The following is a 19,237-nucleotide window of genomic DNA, read 5'->3' on the forward strand; positions in this document are numbered from 1 at the left end:
AGGAAAAGCTCATGAAGGAAGCACTGGAGTTTTTAATAAAGGAGCTCATGAGTTTTATAGAACTGCATTTGTTGTATTTGTAACTGCCTTATATCTTTTTTGATCTTCCTGTATCAGGACTTTGCACACCCTCACTCCCAGCCACAGGGGGTGGCAGCAGGACCCTCATTCAAGCATTTATTACTTTGTCCCACTGAGAATGGTGGGACAAATAATAAATAATAATAAACTCTCAATTTCTGCCTCTTTTATGCTGTGTAAAAAAGCACACACTGAGCATTCAGAGCCTTAGAGTCTATTTTGTTAAATGTTTAGGTCAATTTTCTGTTTTATGCTGTTTATGAGTATTCTCACAATACAAAGAGAAGCCTTGGAAATAAAACAACCCATTTATGGAGACAGACGGACACATACGGTTTCATACCAACTTTATTTCTTTTTTTTTTTCCTTTATTTTTTTTCATAATCACTTCTTTTGCACAACAACAACCTCAAGTTGACAATGAAATGCACGTGGCAGACCGAAGGGAACCAGACAAGGCTCTGTTAGGGATGGAAAGTCTTTCCATGACTCTGTGCCAGCTCCCCACCCGGCACAGGGGACGGTGACCCCGGCTGTGGCAGGAGGAGCACATCCTGCCCAGAGGACAGCCGGGGTGCTGAGCCCTGGGGTGACAGCTCAGCCCTGTGCCCACACAGTCATCTTCCAACCCTCTCCTGCAGCCATGGGCCAGGGTGTTCCTCCCGGGGCACACAGCTGCGTATCCCAACTCTGTACTTTGGTACTTTCCATTTCAGAGCACTTTAGAGACGTGGAGGCATCAGCTCTCCCGTGGTCCCCGTGGGGAGGGAGCGTCTGTGTCCCCTTGTCAAAGGGTGTGGGAAACTGAGGCAGAGGAGATGCCGGGGCAAGGATGCCCAGCTGTCCCCTGCACCCTGGGGACCAGGGAGCACCCACACATAGGCGTGGGCCAGTGCGCCTCTGCTGCTTTACTTAAAGACAACTGACTACAAAGGTGGAGTTTATTGGTCTTACTATGTCATCTCGTCCCTAGCATGGGGAGTAAGAAATCTCTAGCACCGTAAACAGCCATTCCCTGACTCATTTCAAGTGGTATCAGAGTGTATGTGCATATATCATTTCCACGGATGCGTTTCTGTGCGCGTGTGCACAGCCGGGTGCACAGCCACTGCGAGGAGGACAGGAATGCCATGGGAGGGATATAACGAACCCCATGAGACAGGATTGCAGAGCCAGGGCCAGAGAGTCACGCTGGGCTAAGCTAAAGCAAGCAAGCTGAAGTTTACATTTGAAAGGGAGCAGCAATACTGACCTACCCCCGAGGTAGGATGCATGCAATCGTCAACTCCCACCGGCCCTGGAAGGTCAACTCAAAAACAACCCCACAACTGGGTTAGAGCAAGATTTTTTAATGACTCCAAAATAATAAGATAAGGCTCAGTCCAGAAGCAGTCAGAGGGGCCAGCATCCTTGGAAGTGCCTATTTACAGATAGAGCTGAGCTCTGCCATACAGGATAATGCAGGCACAGAGCTGTAATTTGGGCTGTGAGGCCGGTTGTCCCAGCTTCCTACAGCTTCACCCATCGCCTGGCTGTTGGTGCCAGCTGGGAGCTCATTTAGCTTCAGCTCCTCAGTCTTGCCCGAATCTGAGGCTCTTCTCCAGAAGGGCTCTTGGAAGGCCTGTGCATGCACAAAATGATGTCACCCTCCTGACTTTCCTCCCTCACACCGCTGCCACACTCGAGGTCCAGGCAGGGACACCGTGGGTGCCCTGAGGATGCTCCCCCTACAAGGCACATTCCCATGTCCTTATGTTGCTGCAAAAATGGGGCTGAAAACTGTCGGTTCAGAACTCGATTCATAAACACCTTCAGGAATCAGTGGAGACATCAAGCCCCACCACAAGGAAGGTGACCCCAAGAACTGTGGGGTTTTGCCTGCCGTGTCCACAACCACAGTACGTAGGAATGCTCCAGGAATGACATAGGCTGGGGCAGTAAGGATGTTAATGAGGATACTTAATTAGTCTCAATTGAGGCATGAAGTATGCAGCTGCACACAGCCAATAGCATGAAGGGATATGGAAAGGCATGGAGTAACCGTGATCCTGGCTCGTGCCACATGCTGGAGGTTGGGCACAGTGCTGCATGAGCTCCTGGCCACGATGGGTTTGGAGCAGTGGGTGGACACTCCTCATCCAGCCAACACCACGCAGCCAAAGCAGTCACACATTTCCCTGATAGTGCCCCATGGCACTGGACAAGCTCCTGAACACCCCTACTCCATCCATCTGCACCAGGCAAACATGGCTCTGCGACACGTAAAGCCTCTGGCCCCACAGGTGAGGCTGTTTCCTTGGCACAACGTGTCTCTGCAGCAGCTACCTGACATTACCAATGTGCATGTCCCTGCTCCTCTGGTGCAGGAGCTTATCCTGCAGTAACACATTTTCCAGCCATATCCACTTCCCCTCACTGCACCAGCCTGAGGGAGAGGAGAAAAATTCGTTTCCCAGTGCTCACACCTGCACAAGCACCATCTGCCAGGCCATTCAGCACTTGCCATGGGAATTTTTGCCAGGAAAAGCTATTGCAAGAATAAGTCCCAACTTGAGACCCATCTGGGCTCCAGGGAGGGGGAGGAGAGGGGCGTGGGGCAGCACAAGGGACCGAGAGGGAAGATCCAGGCAGGAATTGAGCCTGGAGACTCAGGAGCTGTTTGGGAGGACGGCTCTGACTGGCACAACCTGTTACTGACCAGCTCTCTTCCAGCACATGCTAAACCTGACAGATCCTGCAGCTTCAGCAGGGTTGCAGGGAACCACCTAGAACCTCCACACTGGGAGGTTTGGATCAACACTAATTATATGTGCTAGAATTGAAGCATCACCTCTACTCTTCCTCTCAGCCCTTCCTTCTCCTCCCAGCATGAGGAGCAGCCGTCCCCGCTCTCACCGCCCTGCCTGCAGGACTCGGCTGCCTCCAGCTCCCAATTCCATCATTTTCCAGCTGCTCTCTGTCCAGCATCCCACTGGCACCCTGCCTTCGCCTGGCCCAGCCTCCGACTCCTTCTGAGCCCCCAGGAGAGAGTGAGAATGGCCATTTCTCTTGTTTTCAACTCTTGCTCATGAGTACAACATTTCTGATAATAATAATCATAATAATCATAGTACTAAAAACAGTATTTACAACAAGCTCCAGGTCAGAATTACACACCAAGCAAACACTCAGCACCACAGAGAGTAGGACAGGGTTAATATCTCGCAGATACCTTCTCAGATCCCACCAACGCGGGACACAGACATTTGACGGTTTCAACCATTTCTTACACACAAACATTTCATTTAAAGTACTTTTTATATTTTTTTTTAAACTTTTTAAAATTTCTCGCCACTATATGGATGAGGTGATGCTGACGGTGATGCCGCGCTCTATACAGATGCTTATCTAAGACAGCTGCTACTATTCACTGATCATTAGCTACTGTTAAGAAATTCAACCCTCAGTTTCCTTCTTTGCCCTAAATCTAATTTTCTTTTGTCACTGACAGCACAGGAGCTTTCTAACAGCCCTGTCCTCCCTGCAGCCCAGGAGGAGGGGTTTGGGAGTAAGGTAGCCCTTCCTTTTAGGAGCAGAGTCCCCTGACATGAAGCCATGGGCATGGAAGGATCCCTCCCACATCCAGCTGGGAATTCTGTGGAGATCAGCAAAGAGCCCTGGGATTTGGTCTCCAGCAATCTGCCCTGTGATAGCCCCAAAGAGCCACATCCATCTCTGGAAAGAGGGAAGGATTATTCTGTTCACTAAAAGGCTGTTTCACAACCACGCCCCGTCTCTGTTGGATTTGCTTTCCTAACCGAGTGGAATCCTGTGTTGTGGGAGCACTGGGGAGCCCACAAAAGACTGAGGGTCCTCTCCCAGGGCTCCCACCAGGGCAATCACCACCCATGGCTCTCCCAGGAAGAGCGGCCAAGACCTCAGTCCCCACTCAGCCAGGGAGAGGGCAGCTCAGTGGCCAACCAGGGCATCAGGCAGTGCCCACTGTGACAGGGACTTGCTGTATTGTGGCACCTGGCACCAAGCTTTGGGTGGAGCCCCTCAGCTGCTTCCACACGGGCTCTCAAAAATCACCCAAAGATGAGGACTGTGGGTCACTGCCTGCCTGGGCTGGCTCTGGAGGCAGCCAAGAGATGGGGGATCTGCACACTGCGGCTCCTGAGCCATCCATCCATCCCTCTCCTTCCTCTCTCCTACCACGGGCAAACAGGGGGCTGCTCCCTATTTTACTTCACACACAGTAATTATCACTTACTTCCCATTTTTCTGAAACTGATATTTGGCTCAGAGCAAACACCAAGAGGAGGAAAAGCCCCAGATAAGAAATCCGTATCTTTGTGACACTGCTGGTTGAATTTATTAATATCTTTGTTTGTTTTTTTTTACATGAGTTTAAGAAATATTTTTTTTTAAAAAAAGGACAAAACCTTCCAAAGAAGCTGTTTGATTGACTGATCAACTGATTTGATTCTCTATTTGATGTGAACTAGTTGCTATTCTGCTTAGAGGTCCCTATGATCTGTGAATCCCCACAAGCACTGACGATTAGGGATGCAGAGAGAAGCGTGTAGCTGGGGACAAACACCGGGGAGGGGGAATGGAGGACCGACTGTCACATCTAGACAAATAAAATAAAATGTGTTGGTTGGTCGATTGGTTGGTTTGTTAACAGGAATCAGGTGCTAGATGTGTAGAAAAGCCCTTTATCCAGAGATCTCCTCCCGCTGTTCCTTGTTCCTGCGGACTTCGGCTGCGTGCAGTTCCTGCAAAGATGGGAGAGATGACACCAGGCTAACACGCCCTGCTCTGTGATCAATATTTTCCTCCTGCACACAGGATTTGCATCAGACATAAAAAAAGAGACCAGTTTCCCATCCAACACACTCTGAGGGCAGGGGGTTACACCTGCGAGGAGTGAAGGATCATCTGTGGGAGCCTGGAGGAGATGGAACCTCCAGTGAACGCACTCCTGGCTCCTCTCTCCTGCAAAACCCTTCAGGCCACACAGCCCATGGTGGGCCTGATCCTGTGGCTTTGGACTTGCACTTGTCAAGATTATCCAGGCTATGTTCTCTACTGACCTTGAAGGCCACAACCCCCCTCCTCACTCTACTATGGAGCAGAGCTTCTCCTCAGCAGCCACCACCAAGAAAATGCCCTGTCCCTTGCACTCATCACACTGGGACCAGACCCCATTTTTCCAGGAGGATCAGCACCCCCAGCCCCCAGCCCTGTCCCGGGGGTCACACTTGCCTTCTCGCGGAGCCGCTCCCTCAAGGCAGCGAGATGTGCCTCACGGATCTCCCTGCTCAGCTCCATCTTGTAGTTGAGCTTCTCCTCGGCCAGGCGGCTGAAGTTGTTGTTCTCCTCCAGCGCCTTGTGCAGCACCTCCCGCTCGTGTTCCCGCTTCTCTGCCAGCTGCTTCAGCACCTGCGCCTCCTGGGTCTGCCGGGGGAGGGGGTGAGGCCACTGGAGAGGCTCTTCCAGACTTCATCTCCCCAGAGAGGCTTTCTGACTCTCTCCTCTGCTCAAACCACTCTGCCACCCCCTTCCACCCCATAACAAAATATTCTTGCTTGGAAGATACTTTTGACACCTTTTACCTGCTATCATAGAAACATTTAGGTTGGAAAAGCCCTCTGAGATCATTGAGCCCAACAGTTCCCCCAGCACTGGCCAGCCCACCATTAACCCATGTCCCCAAGTGCCATATCTACACAATGATGATGGTGGAGTTGAATTGAATTCCCTGCCTAACTCGGGCTGCAGAACCTCATTTCATGATTCCTATGTCTCACCTGACAATTTACAGTGGAATTACAAGTGTCAGAACGCTCTTCCTAGCTGTTTTAGATTACGCCTGCTGAGTTTTAGGGTTAGGTGCAATCAGTACCAGAAAAGTCACTCCTTTTACAGGACATCTCCTTACCTTCCTCCTCTCTTCTGCAGCCTCCAGCCTCCTCTGGAGCTCCTCCAGGGACAGATCCTTCTTCTTGGGAGGGGAGGAAAGGATTGGGCTCTCAGGAGATAAATCTGAAGGGGACTTCAGGATCACTTCGAAGCTCTGGCCTGATGCCCTCTTATCCAGCTGCTTCACCTCCATATCTTTGTGGGGGAAAAAAAACAGTGATCCTGTGAACCTTTGCCTCTCAGGAGAGTGTTCACCTGAGGTTATCAAGCTCCTCATACAGGAATTAAGATTTTCCCATGTCCTGACCTGGGTGATTATGTTTTATCTCCAGATTTTCTTGATTAGTGATCACCTTCATCCCCCCATGCAAATGCAATTAATTTAAAGTCATGGCATAATTACAGAAAGGTCACATTGCTGTTAATACCTTGTATGTCACCCCAGCATGAAGCAGAGAGACTCTGACTCTGGCAAGCTCCCATGTTGCCTATGGGAGAATAATCCAAACCCTGCTGGAGCTCCTGTGGGAGCAGGTTACCTACCTCCATACTGGTAGATGGTGTTGGGATGGGGTTGGGTGTGGAAACAGGAGCAGATGAGGGAGAGCAGAGACAGCTCCTTCATTTTCTCCTTGTAGGCTGAAAAATATGAAATAGTAATGAGAGAGATTCAAATGGCAACAGCATCTCTTTTTTGTGGAGAAATTAAGCAAGTATCACATTTGCAGCTATCAGACTCTGTGGAGGCTTTTCCATGCTGCCAGGAAGTCCCGTTTGCAGCTACCAGACTCTATGGAGATGTTCCCATGCTGCCATAGCTTGCCAAAAGGTCCCCAAGGAGCGTCTGATCTGGAGCAGCCTAAATTAGCTGCCAGTGTGGCAAATGTCTTGGGAGCACACACAGTAGGGATTTAACACAACTAGAGGTAAAAGTTTCTGTGCAAGATTTTCCCTCCAAAGGAGCTGGGATGCTGCAGCCTGTTTAGCTAAACATGTTGGGACAGCTGCTCACACCCTTGCTCCGCTGGAAGTGCAATTTCCAGTCTCTGAGATAAATGATGCCCACTGACACCTGGAAACCTTGCTCAAGCCCTGGCGAGTTGGGAATATTTCACAATTCAGCATTTCTGAGGTAAGGGTGAAGAGGAAAGAGCAGATCAGCAATGTGGAGAAAAAAGGGGCATTTGAGTGATGAAACTGTTCAGGAGCTCTGCTACCAGGGGAAGAGCTGGACCCCAACTTCACAAGGAACCTCCTGCCCTGCAGCAGCAGATCAGGGGAGGTGAGAGTGGATTCTGCCACCACCTTAGCCCACACAGGCAGAGGTTGGTACAGTCTGTGACCACAGTAACAATTCTTCTGCAAAGGACAGGAAACACACAATCCCTTCGAGCTCTGCTGCTGTGACCCTTCCAGTTTGCTCATTGTTCCTGTGACTGGAGGATGCACCACAGCATCCTCGGTGATCACAAGTGCTGCTCCAACACAGATTGCAGCAATCTGCTTCTGGGACAATCTTCACCTTCAATTTTTGGAGTTCAGCACATTTAAGACAGTGAACTGTTTGCACACTCTTGACAAAGAACCTCAGAATAGAAGGAGCTGAAGTCAGTGAGGTGCTCTGTCAGGCTGTCACATTCTTTATCACATCAGTGAAACCCTCACAGCATCACTCCTATGTGGCAGGTCAGCAGCTGGGGCTGCACAGTGGGTGCTGCTGCCTCCTGGGTCTTGTGAGGCTCTGTCCTGGGCTGGCTCCTTGGGGGACACCCAGGCTCGTGGGGACAGAGTCTTCATGGCTGCATGTCCTGCCAAACCCATCCCAAGCGTCCTTGTGCTGCCCTTCCTCCTGCCTCTGCCACAGGCACAGGCATCCTGCTGTCCTGCCCTGGCTCTGCCTCTGGATTTCCCACACATCCTGGTGCTTCTGGCCTTGGTTTGTCCCCTCTGTACTGAGCTCATTTTGTGCTCCAGCCAGAGGCAACAGCTGCAACTCTGCAGCTGCCAATGCCACCTTCAGAGCAAGAGCCTCCCCTGGGCCAGGACAGGGAAATCCTCAGGACTCTGTGATCTGAGGAGGCATTAGACACAGAACAATTCTGAAAAAAGTAATATCCTGTGTACCACATGCTCTTAGGAACATCTTTCAGGTATTCTCCTTGCCTTCCCACAGCTAATTGAGTGGGAAAACCTACGCCTGCGCCCTGCTTGCACTTATTTTTCCTCCTAGGTGCAGAACTTCACTCTAATTAACACCCTTCTATTGATAAACCACCACCCCTGAAGCTCAGATCTTGAGTGAACACTTTTTTAGCTTGCTCCCCATTCTGATTTGAACCTCCTGCCCAGTCCTGCTGTTAAATGTAACCCAAATATAGAACAGTTTACACCAGCAATGGCATCCAGACATCTTTGATTCTGTTCTAAATGAAAAAAACCTCTGGAGAGCCTCTGAGAGGCCCAAAGTCATTGCATGGAGCAGTAAGCTAATGCATCTCCTAATGTGCTGCCAAGAACCCTGAAGACGGTCCCTGGGAATAGATGAGAGACATTATCATTTATTATCATTTAGACATTATCGTTTAATACAAACAAACCAGTCAACAAGGTCGTTGCTCCACCATTATGTCTGGTCCTGGGTGAAACCAAGGCATGAGGCAGATGTGCCACACCCCTGACCCCGCCATTTAATTCAATTTAATTGTCTGACAGCACTTGTTACAGAGCACAGGGCTTTGTATTCCGTGACTTGAGCTTCAGTACTGGCGCTGTGTGCAGATGATTCCATGCTGCATTCCCTGCCTTTCAGGAGGTTTGCTGTGGGGATTTCACAGCTGCCCCCATTCCATCGGGATCTCCCCTGTCCTGCTTTCCCTCCTGCAGAGCAAGCTGACCGTCCCTCTCTGCCAATTAAAATGAAGAGGAGCAAGAGGACAAAAGGCCCTGTGCTGCGGCAGGGCTGTGGTGAGCGCTGGAAGCGCTCTGCGTCCTTCCCCCGCCCCGGAGCCTGCAGCTGCACCCCGGCGCCAGCCGTCAGATGCAATTAGCGGCACACGGGGCCGGCGAGCGGGGCTGGAGCTGCGGCGGCCCCGGGGACCGGCGGGGGACGGTCCCGAAGGGCCCCGAGCAGCCCCCACTGCCGGGCGGGAGCGGGGGAAGCAGCGGGAAGGGGGCACGGAGCGAGTCCCCCGGGACCCCGGGAGCTGCCGGTGCTCCGCTCCCCGCCCGGAGCTGTCCCTTCAGGACCGTCACCTCCGCCGGACCCCGGCCGGCAGCTGTCCCTTCAGCACCGCCGCGGGGGCCGGGCATGAGGAAGGGCAAGGATTGACTCCTGAAGAAACTATAGAATCATAGGAGCACAGAATCGTCACAGATTTGTTCGGCTCGGAAAAGCTCTCCAAGATCATCAGGTCCAAGTGTTCCCCCAGCACAGCCAAGCCCACCACTAAAGCAGGTCCCCAGGTGTCCATCTATATGGCTTTTAAATCCATCCAGGGATGGTGACTCCACCTGTTCCTTGGGCAGCCCGTGCCAGGCTTGACAGCCATTTCAGTGAAAACATTTTCTTTAATGTCCAATCTAAACCTCCCCTGGTGCAACTTGAGCCACGTCCTCTTGTCCTGTCACTTGTTAATTGAGAGAAGAGGCTGAGCCCCACCTGTCTCCCCCCTCCTGTCAGGGAGTTGTAGAGAGTGAGAAGGTCCCCCCTGAACCTCCTTTTCTCCAGGCTGAGCCCTCCCCAGCTCCCCCAGGTGCTCCTGGTGGTCCAGACCCTTCCCCAGCTCTGTTCCCTTCTCTGAACCCACTCCAGCCCCCCAATGTCATTCATGTCCTGAGGAGCCCCTGATCCATGACCTGAGGACTAAACTGATCCCTGAAATCCCCACACCTGTGCTCCAGAGCCACCAGCTACACCTGCAGGACACAGAAGCATCACAGTGATGGCCTTGTGCTCATGACACATTTCGTGACAAATAATTGTTTTATCAGGCTAAGTCAAGAAAAGACATCCTGTGAGGAGAGGTACATCCTCTGATTCGGTAACTAAAAGAAAGACCCATAACCTCTGGGTCGCTCTTTAGGAACCCGTGTCAGTGAAGAGCAAACCCGAGATCTCTCGAAGCAAGACTTTGTCTCAAGCACAGCTGCGTAAAACTCAGGGGTAAAAGATTGCCAGCCTCAGGAGTAAAAATTGTTTCAGAACTATTTGCACTCTCATTTGCAATAGATTTAAGGTTTTGAGGATATATTTATGCCAGTGGACAAAACCCTTGAAGCAGGAAAGGATGAGTGGTTGGCCAGAATATGACTTGGCCAAGGAGTTCCTGCCCAGAAAGGCTGGATCTAGTGTACAAATGTACATATTTTTAGAACAATTAGACAGGGAGTGCTGAACTTTTTACTTGAGCATCTATTAGCATTTTTGCTTCTGTTAACTTTGTAAAAATAAATTGAGCTTGCACTGAGCAAATATTTCATTTCTGTATAAATTAATCTGGCTCAGGTCCTCAGAGACTGGATACCAAAGCATTGCTTCAGTCTCAGAGGTGCAGCAAGAGCTCTGCCTCGTTGGTGGGAAGAGGATTAGGACAGGCTGCTCACTCAGGTATAAATTACTGACATTTTACTTCTCTTTTTTAGGCAAACACTGCAATAGAAGCATCAACAGCAAATTCATTCACTCTGGTACGGTCTTCATCCCTGTGTCATAACATTTCACTGCTGTCCTATTAGAACTGGGGTGAAACACTGAAAATAACTGAGTTGTGTAAACCAAGAAGTGAATAAACTGTAAAAGACACAAAAAAATGTATCATTGTCCCAGCCTGTAAAGTGGAGTGAACTTGCATTTTCTTAGCTTTAGAGATCTCTGCGAAGTGATTAAGCTAAAATCCATAAAGGTGCAGTCAGCTCCTCAACATTTCTGAGCATTTATGCCCTGCAATCAGCACAGGCTGATTCTGGTTTGGTTGTATTCCACCCCACACCCCATGAGCCAATCAAGCTTCATTAAAATTTTTCATCTAAATTTTCCATGCGTATTGTTATTGTTGTTGTTGTTGTTGTTGTTATTATTGTTATTATTATTATTATTATTATTATTATTATTATTATTATTATTATTATTATTATTATTATTATTTTGCAATAGAACATACTGCCTGGGAAAAATCACTTTCTCCCTGTTTCAAAGAGAAGAAGGGAGATGCCCTGAGTCTTCACCAAGGCACCAGGAGGCTCAGGGCGCTCCCAGCTCTCTCCAGCAACTCCTTTCCTGTGCTCCCTCTAGTGCTGTAGGCAACATCCTGCATTTCCATATCCCCACCGCTTTGCCTCAGTGCTGTGCACACCATCGATCCACGTAAAGTGTTTATCTCCAAGTCAACCCCCGGAGACATTATCCAGCTGCTCCCCGAGTGCTTGTGGTGCCAGAGATGGAGGAACAGCTGGGAATGGTGTGGTGCAGGAGCAATGGGATCCATTTTCCTCCTCATGATGTGCCTGGATGGTGGGGCTTAACACTTATTATTCATTAAAAAGTTTTGTTCTCTGCTTCCTAAATACATAAAGCTAAACTGCAGCCAGGTTCTGGGATGGTATTTAACGGCATCCAGAAAAACAGAGCGAGGCCATCTCGGCACAACACCAACACAGCATCAGTCACAGTGAACCAGAGGCAGAGCAAGGCTAATTTATGTGAAACTTAAATGGATGAGACTGGATGTGCTCTGTCTGATAGCAAGGTCAGAGGAAGGTTGTTACAAGAAAATAATTTGGTTTGTGAAGATAACTTTGGAGAAGTAAGGATTGCTTCCATAATGAGTATTATCTCATGAAAAAATGGGAACAGGCCAACTATAAATGAAGCCAAAGCTTAAACAGAAGGTAGAGAAGCCAGAGAGACAGAGAACTGAGACCTCCAGCACAGATTGCAATGCCACACACGCAACAAAAGCAACCAGAGTCCTCAATAAGCCTTGAGAGCACAGCAGGTTTTAGATATTCTCCCCTTCTATGGCTCATACCATAAAAATATTAGCCAGACCTTCAGTCTAGTGCACTTCCACCTTCTTGCTCTCCAGAGTCTACAAACAGGTCAGTAGCAGATCTCACACAACCAGAAAACACTGGTTTTTGTTTGGTTTTTGGTTGGCAGGTTGATTGGTTTTTTTGGGAGGGTTTGGGGTTTTTTTGTCAGCTCCGTAGCTGTACCCCCCACTGATGGTAGAGGGACACCCCGAGACTCCAGGCCCAGAAGTTACCATGGGCTCATGTGGAACCATCCATGAGAACAGGCAGATGTGAGGTTTGCTCTGCCTTCTGTCAGACATCTGCTGAGCTACTGCCCAGGAACAGTTTCCAATCACCCTGCTCTTTCCCCCCAGGTTTTATTGGCAGCTCATGAATGTCACAGCAACCCGTGCTGTGCACAGCCAATGCATCAGCAAGGCACTCGAGCTGTAGCACTGGAACATGTGGGCTGCTCCCAGGAAAATAACCAGGGAAATCTCCTCTTGTATGGACTCAGCAAGAGAAAAGGGCCCAAGCTGTGCAGCAGAGCCTGGCTGGGGGAGTTACTGTTGGGAAGGAGAGAAGCATGGCCTGGGGTTGCTTGATAAAGCAGAGGAAGGAACCAAATGCAAGCAGCTGACCCTGAGTGTGCATTTGGGGCAAACACAGGTTTGGACAGTCAGGTTTGGGTGAGACAAAGAGCTACAAGAGAGCTGGGGAGCTCACAGTGAGGTCACAGTTCATGAGACAGTCAAAGAAAGAGCCCAGTGCCATGGTGTGTCAGGTACAGATGTGCTCTGTGACCACAGACAGTCATTTGGTCTCTTTGGATCTTGGTTTCCTTTCCATTAACTGAGGATTATTGTACTTGCCCATTAAACAGTGGTATTATTCGTATAAACAATTTAGAGGGGATAGGATTCTCTAGTAGGGCAATAATCATGTAGAAGTACCTTGAAAGAATAAAAGGATTGCTCAGAAATGTGCTGAGCAGCTCTTTACCATTTGGAAGGTGCCAAAGAACCACAGCACATGCACATGGTCTTTGGTTGCTCTTTGGCTCTCTTGTATTTCTAAATCACAGCTCATTGGTTTAACTCCCCTCTGGAGAGGAGACTTTCATTTCTAAAACATAACTCACACCTGCAAGACTAAAGCCCATATCAGTAAGACAACTGGGAGGGATTAGCCAGGCATGTTATTTCCAGTTAATTTAGGGGTATAGAAGTCTGAGTGAGCTTCAGGTCCCTCCAAGGATTGCCATGAAGAATCATCAGCCCCATTCACCCCCCTGCTGCCCACACTGCTGTCACAATGGGCTTATCTGCAGCCTTCTGGTTGCCACATCAGATCACTAAATCTCAGCTTTTACTCACCAGAAGGAGAATGTGTTCATCTGCTAAACCAGATCTGAACCAACAATGACAGATTCCAAGACAGGGCTCTTTTGAGATATCTGAAGCATCTTCCCAGAGTCTACATGATGCCATTAAACAAGATATTATTTATATTTTAGAAAGAACAAGTATTTCCCAGTTATTTAGATCCCTTGTTTGGATACACTGGTGAAAAAAAATACACATCTATATAAATGCCTACAATAATACAATAGGCTCTTTTGGCATGTAAAAGTGAATTCCTCATAAAAGAACCATAATTTTTGAAGGCCACATAGATCTCTTCAACAGCCAAAGAAAAAGACAATAGTGATTTCTTGAGAACACAGAGAGATGGAGAGCTTGGTAGAAGGGACTCTGACTCCCCAGCCTGGGCAGTAGAAATGTCAGGACAGGGCAACACCATATAGTGTCCCTCAATACCACTCAGAAATGGGATCAGGGGATAACCCAGAGCTATATGAAGTCCCTCAACTCTCACATTTCATGGCAGGACGGGAAAACCTTGGGATCTGCCAAGGTCCATTTACCATGCCCAGTCATGAGGCCAGGAATGACAACCTGGTGTTTCCTCTTGGCTCCACCTTCTCAGACACGCCAGCGTCGGAGAAAGCCGGGGGGGGATGTCACCTTCCGCATCATTTCATAATCTGAGGTCTCTTTATTCAGCCTAGATGCTACAAATGGTGGGGGAGCTCCGTAGCCCTGCAGAGCCCAGCCAGACCCCCGGGCTGCGGTGCACAAAAGCACAAAGCCTTGTGCAGATGCTGCGGGGAGGAGGTGCGAGGGCTCTGCCCCTGCAAGGGCTGCCCGGCAGCAGGGCCGGCACCGCAGCTGAGCCGGCACTGAGCATGTGCCGCCCATCCCGCGGCTCCTGCACCGGGAGCAGCCCCCGGGGCCGGGAGAAAACGCCTGAGGTGACAGGGAGAAAAGAGAGAGGGCAGCCAGGCTCGGGGGAACAAGCCCTGTTTCTTTTCATCCCAAGGATTTGGTTGTTTGTTTAAACAAACCAAGCAAATCTTCCCAAGGGGGATAAGCCCCCGGGCATCAGCCGCAGACGACTGCAGCTGCCCTCCCCTCAGCACGGATCGGCTTTTGCTGAGGATAAAGAAGGAAATGAAGAAAGCCAAAAAGACTCATTCCTTGATTGAAGGACTCCTTATTCTTTTTCTCCTGCCTTTCCAGGCCACTCTCCATTGCTGCTGTACGTGCTACAGGCGATGGGGAGATGGGGAGCTGCTCCTGCAAAGGCAGCTGGGCGAGGCTCAGCCCCGACCCTCCCTTGGCACACAGCGCCCTATTCTCTTCCCTCCTGCCACAGCACTGCTTTCCATGACTTCCTACTCCTTGAAATCGCTTCTCTGCTTGATCTGAGTCACAAGGAAGCCCCATTTCACGCTTCTTCATGATCTTAAGTCTCTTTGACAGTAAAACTGCGTCTTTGGGAGGATGAAATACGCTGTGGGCATGCAGTGGGTTGGGAGGGTGAGAATGCACCAAGCGGAAATTGCATGTTCTGCCTACATGTGTTTCATCCACCACCTCGTCCATCTCAAGTTCGATGCAACCTTGGTTTGGAGGGCTGGTAAGTCTGAGCCTTTCCTCCCACCCCCACTCTGCAAACGAGGTCCAATCCTGCTCGGTGGGGAAGGCAGGAGATGGGTGGCACCTCCCAAGAGTGCACTGCTGCAGACGTTCATTGAGACAGGCATACTCAATACACAATAGCTGGAGGTTTTCTATCGCAAACACATTTTTACAATGCTGCCTTTTATCTTTAATTGCATGCAAAGCCCACTCAGGATCAGCTGCGCCCTTACACTCCCCCCACCCCCCATACACACCCCTCCATCTCTCTGTCCTTCTTCCCCCTGCCTCTACTGATCTTTTAAAAGGAGTAAGGAATAGAAAATGCACAGCAGGAAACCTCGGCAAAGGGCGGTGAAAGAAGCAAGAAGTGTTGCAGGGTCTCCTGCGGGTTGGTTCCCTGCCTGGGGGGCACAAAGCACTGCCTGCTCTTCCTTTTTGTCTGTCGCTCCTGCTCAGCCCTCAAGGATCTCGCCTCCCCCTTCTAAGCCCCTCTTTGTGGGATGCAGAATCCAGAGCCATCCCAAGAAAAAACTTGGTTTTCTAAAAGAAAAAACCCTCTAAACCCACTCACTGTTCATTGTACCATTTCAAGCTTTTCTTCTCCTTGACCCATGCTCCCAGTTTCAGCCACTTGAATCCCTCCTTCCCAGTCAAAGGGGGCAAGACAGGTCTTTAGGAAGCTGGACCGAAGCAGCACAGCATCCTAGGGCTGCCATCCTGAAGCCAAACCCCACCAGGCTCCCGGGCAACCGCGCTGTGATTCCCGGCACTGCTGCAGGAGGGAGGAAGGGCTTCCCTTGCAGCATCTCATTTCACCCAACGCCATCAGAGGACCGCTCCCCTGTAGCATCTTCTAACCAAGAAATGTGAGCTCTGCAAGAAATCTGGGGCTGGGAAGCCCTGAGAATACACAAAACCCCATCCAGGTTCTTCTGGTTGGCTTTGGGGCATTTTCTAGGGCATTACTGACTTGCCCATGTCTTCCTCTCCATTACCCATTTAAGCAATACATGATCTTCACAAAACAAAATGTAATTTCTGAATTCCTTACATCCAACTGCACAGCATGCAATTATTTTCTTAGGGAAAAAAAAAAAGCTCTACGATGTGACAAAAATAACATTTAATTGGCACATAGCAGCATCTTCTAATGGCACAATGAAATGGCAGCAATACTTTAAATTGGCAAGTTTATCACACGTGTATTCATATTAAAATAAAAATCCCACCTGCTATCTTGCATCAGAGGGGTGTGTGTATGGGGGAGGAAGGGGAACAATGCTGCCATACCAGCTGCCTCCTCAGCACAGAACTCCCCCGAAACCCACGGGGAAAAAAAAAAACCCACAAACAAACCAACCCAAACCTTCAGAATAATGATTTTCAAAAAAATATATATAACCTGATGGTTTTAGAAGTGCATTGATGTCAAGCCCCCGAGAAGCCGGCAGTCCTACCTGAGACGGTGCTGGCCATGCTGCGGCGGGAGCAGAGCGGTGCTGCAGGAGCAGGAAGGAGCGCAGGAGCTGCGGAGGTGCTGCAATGCTGCGGGGAGGGAGGACTGACTCAGCTGGAGGGGGCTGCAGCCATCCGCGGCGGGGAGAGGCTGGAGCGCCCAGAGAAAGGCGAGGGGTGGAAAGAAAAAGAAGGGTCACTAGTTCGGAATATTAATGAGCGTATCAGGCCTCCTTTCCTGGGTGGCTTTGACGGCAGATCCCTCCCAGGCAAGCCTGCCTGCCAGGAACACAGCCCCACGGTGGGGGGGGGCGAGACACACCCAGCCGGGCGCTGGCAAAAGAGGATTTTTTCCTCCTCTTCCTCCCTTTCTTGTCTGCTCGAGATGGGCTAAACTGCTTTTTCCCTTGCTGACAGTAGAGTTAAGCAAAATAATTGATTTTGTTCGGGTTTTTTTTTTAACCATCCATTCCAAGGCAGCCTCACCTGCAGGGCCGGCTCAGGGGTCTGGCTTGACTGGGCTGAGGTGTAAAACCCAAACCCCAAACCTTGCAGCAGCTTTATGCAAAAAGCAAAAGGAGGAGGGATCCCAGAAAGGTTTTTAGGCATGGGATTAGGGATTTTTTTTTACACCAACACTGAGGCACTAAAGGACCTGCGGTTTGGGGAGGAAACTGCCGTAAAAGTAGAGGAGAAAGAGCATAATGAAGCCTTTTGATTTCAGTAAGAATTCTCTGGGCTTCTCCCCCACCCCAGGCATCAGGACCCCTTTTCTTATAATTTTTTGTCTGCTTTCTGTAATTTTTATCATTTCCATTTGTGGCTATTGCAAGGGACCAGTGCTTCTGTGCTTTTAGAGCATCACACACACACTTGGGAGCAAGGAATCCTCCCAAACCCACACATCTCCCAGCATGCTGCAATGCAGACACTCCCAAACAAATTCCAGCTGCTGCAGGGAACTACAGGTTGTTGGAATACCTGCCAGTGCTCTGGCATGCTCAGGGGCAGAAGCCACAGGCACTGCCTATTAAATTCAGTTAGAATGACAGATTTTTCTTTTTTTCCCCCCCCCATCTCCCAGTGTCCTATTCTAACACTGTCATGTAAGAAAAGAAAAATAGAGGAAATGTCTAATTCAGAATAAAATTAACACTATCCACACATTTTCAATGTGTGCTTGCAACAGGAGCTTCTTTATGACCTTTAACTGCTCCCTGTTCTGTCCAAGCCTAGTTTTGTAGTTCCAACTCTCCCTACTTTCTCCCTGTATTGAATCTCCAGGACTTCACAAGTTATCTTGTGCGTGTTTCAAAAGCACCTTTGCCATGATCAAAGGAAGGCAGCCATCCCAGGCACCTGACTGCTGGAATAATTTCCCCCTTCTGTTCAGGATGAACTCTGGCTTTGATATTCCCAGCAGTCCCAAGAGGGGCTGGCTACCTCTTGCAACATTCTGGATTTTTTTGCATCAGTCCAGTACACATTTTATTCCTTTTATTGAGGAAAGGGTGTGGAATGCTTTCAAGGTGTCGTGGCCATGTGTCCCACTGGAATACGCTGCATGAGAAATGGGGAGAAAATAATTTGGAGGGTCAAGGTGGAAACCTATTTTGTTACTCCCCAACAGTAAATGGACTGAAAGGCTCTGGACTATCAGGATTCAAAGAAATCAAATAATTTGGGGGGGGGAAAGTTTTAGACTCAGAAAGACAACAAATGGCAACTTAACCCTCCTCAGTGTGAAAGGGGAAAAATAACCTTCAAGGCAACCACATAGATAGCCCTTGAGGCTCTTTTGTCCCAGTCATGAAGATTCCTGCTCCTCTGGCAGCATCTGGATCTCATCTCAGAAGAGAGATCCTGCCTGAGCAGCCTCTGAGCAAATATGGCCATTATTCACTTTGCATTTCTGCACAGCACCAGTGTTCGCTTGCTGGGGTCTCTGGTGTGGTTCAGCCACGTTCCCACAGTGGCTAAGGATCATCTTTCCCAAGGTTTTTATTTTGTACATTGTTTTTTTTTTTTCTTGAAAATGAAAAAGTTTATCCAAGATCTTAAAACCCAGTAATGAGCGAGAAGTGGAGACGGGCTGGTTCCTCCTGACGGGGCTGGTGGGGACAGGCTGGTGAGCAGCTGCCACACAACTCTCTGTGCTGCTCTGACAGTCTTGAAATCTCTCCTCCCTCTCCAAACTCCTGCTTTATAAGAATTCAGGGTTTATCCTAGGGAGACAAACACCAAGATGACAATCCAGTGTGAGACCAACACCTTTATTCATTGCGTTTTCATCCCGACAGACGCTGCAGCTTCACTAAAGCTCCACAGTTCTTTTGCAACCTTAACAAGGAATACATTTTTCTCTTTAAACTTACAACCCATTTCCTCTGCTCTGTTTTTAGAAGGACAGCAGTGCTGGAGGCAGCCTGCAGTGCTGGTCAGGTGAGGTCACTGGTGCAGAGGAGCAGCCTCCAGGAGCTGCGGAGCGGCCGGTGCTGACTCATGTTTGCTGCTGGACACGGGCACCTGCTGACTCACACGCCACTCCTGCCTTGGGCTGGTCACCTCCCAGCTGCCCTCTCTCAGCAGGTGACACTGCTTCTATCAGCAGCACTGAAATAAGGCAAAATAATCTCCTCTGATAGACTATTGATATTGTTCTTCCATGTAGGAAAGAGGTATTTAGAGGAAATAGTAACAACACAGTATCCCGTGTATTTATGAGGAGTTTTAAACCTTTATTCTCCCCTGAAGTTATCCCACACTCTCATTTCACAATCTTTACAAACTAATT

The 19,237-nt window shown here is 49.4% G+C and overlaps 1 protein-coding gene across 1 annotated transcript; it reads right to left on the bottom strand.

Moving 5' to 3' along the window:
* Positions 1-451: 451 nt before the first annotated feature.
* Positions 452-16,610, bottom strand: STMN3 (stathmin 3). Its single transcript, XM_069034408.1, has 5 exons — positions 16,446-16,610; positions 6,533-6,628; positions 6,009-6,184; positions 5,333-5,524; positions 452-4,842 (listed from the first exon to the last, which is right to left on the bottom strand). The coding sequence occupies exons 1-5, from the start codon at positions 16,462-16,464 to the stop codon at positions 4,783-4,785; spliced, it is 543 nt and encodes a 180-aa protein (XP_068890509.1). The 5' UTR covers positions 16,465-16,610; the 3' UTR covers positions 452-4,782.
* Positions 16,611-19,237: the final 2,627 nt, after the last annotated feature.

The sequence above is a fragment of the Aphelocoma coerulescens genome, chromosome 20 (genome assembly GCF_041296385.1).
Source record: "Aphelocoma coerulescens isolate FSJ_1873_10779 chromosome 20, UR_Acoe_1.0, whole genome shotgun sequence".
Lineage (NCBI taxonomy): Eukaryota > Metazoa > Chordata > Aves > Passeriformes > Corvidae > Aphelocoma > Aphelocoma coerulescens.

What these genes read in the sequence shown, in the direction of transcription:
- STMN3 (XM_069034408.1), bottom strand. An exon ending in CACCATCTACCAGTATGGAG is followed by an intron (nt 6,185 to 6,532) that starts GTAGGTAACCTG and finishes TCCCCCACAAAG; the next exon opens with ATATGGAGGTGAAGCAGCTG. An exon ending in CTGCAGAAGAGAGGAGGAAG is followed by an intron (nt 5,525 to 6,008) that starts GTAAGGAGATGT and finishes CTCCCCCGGCAG; the next exon opens with ACCCAGGAGGCGCAGGTGCT.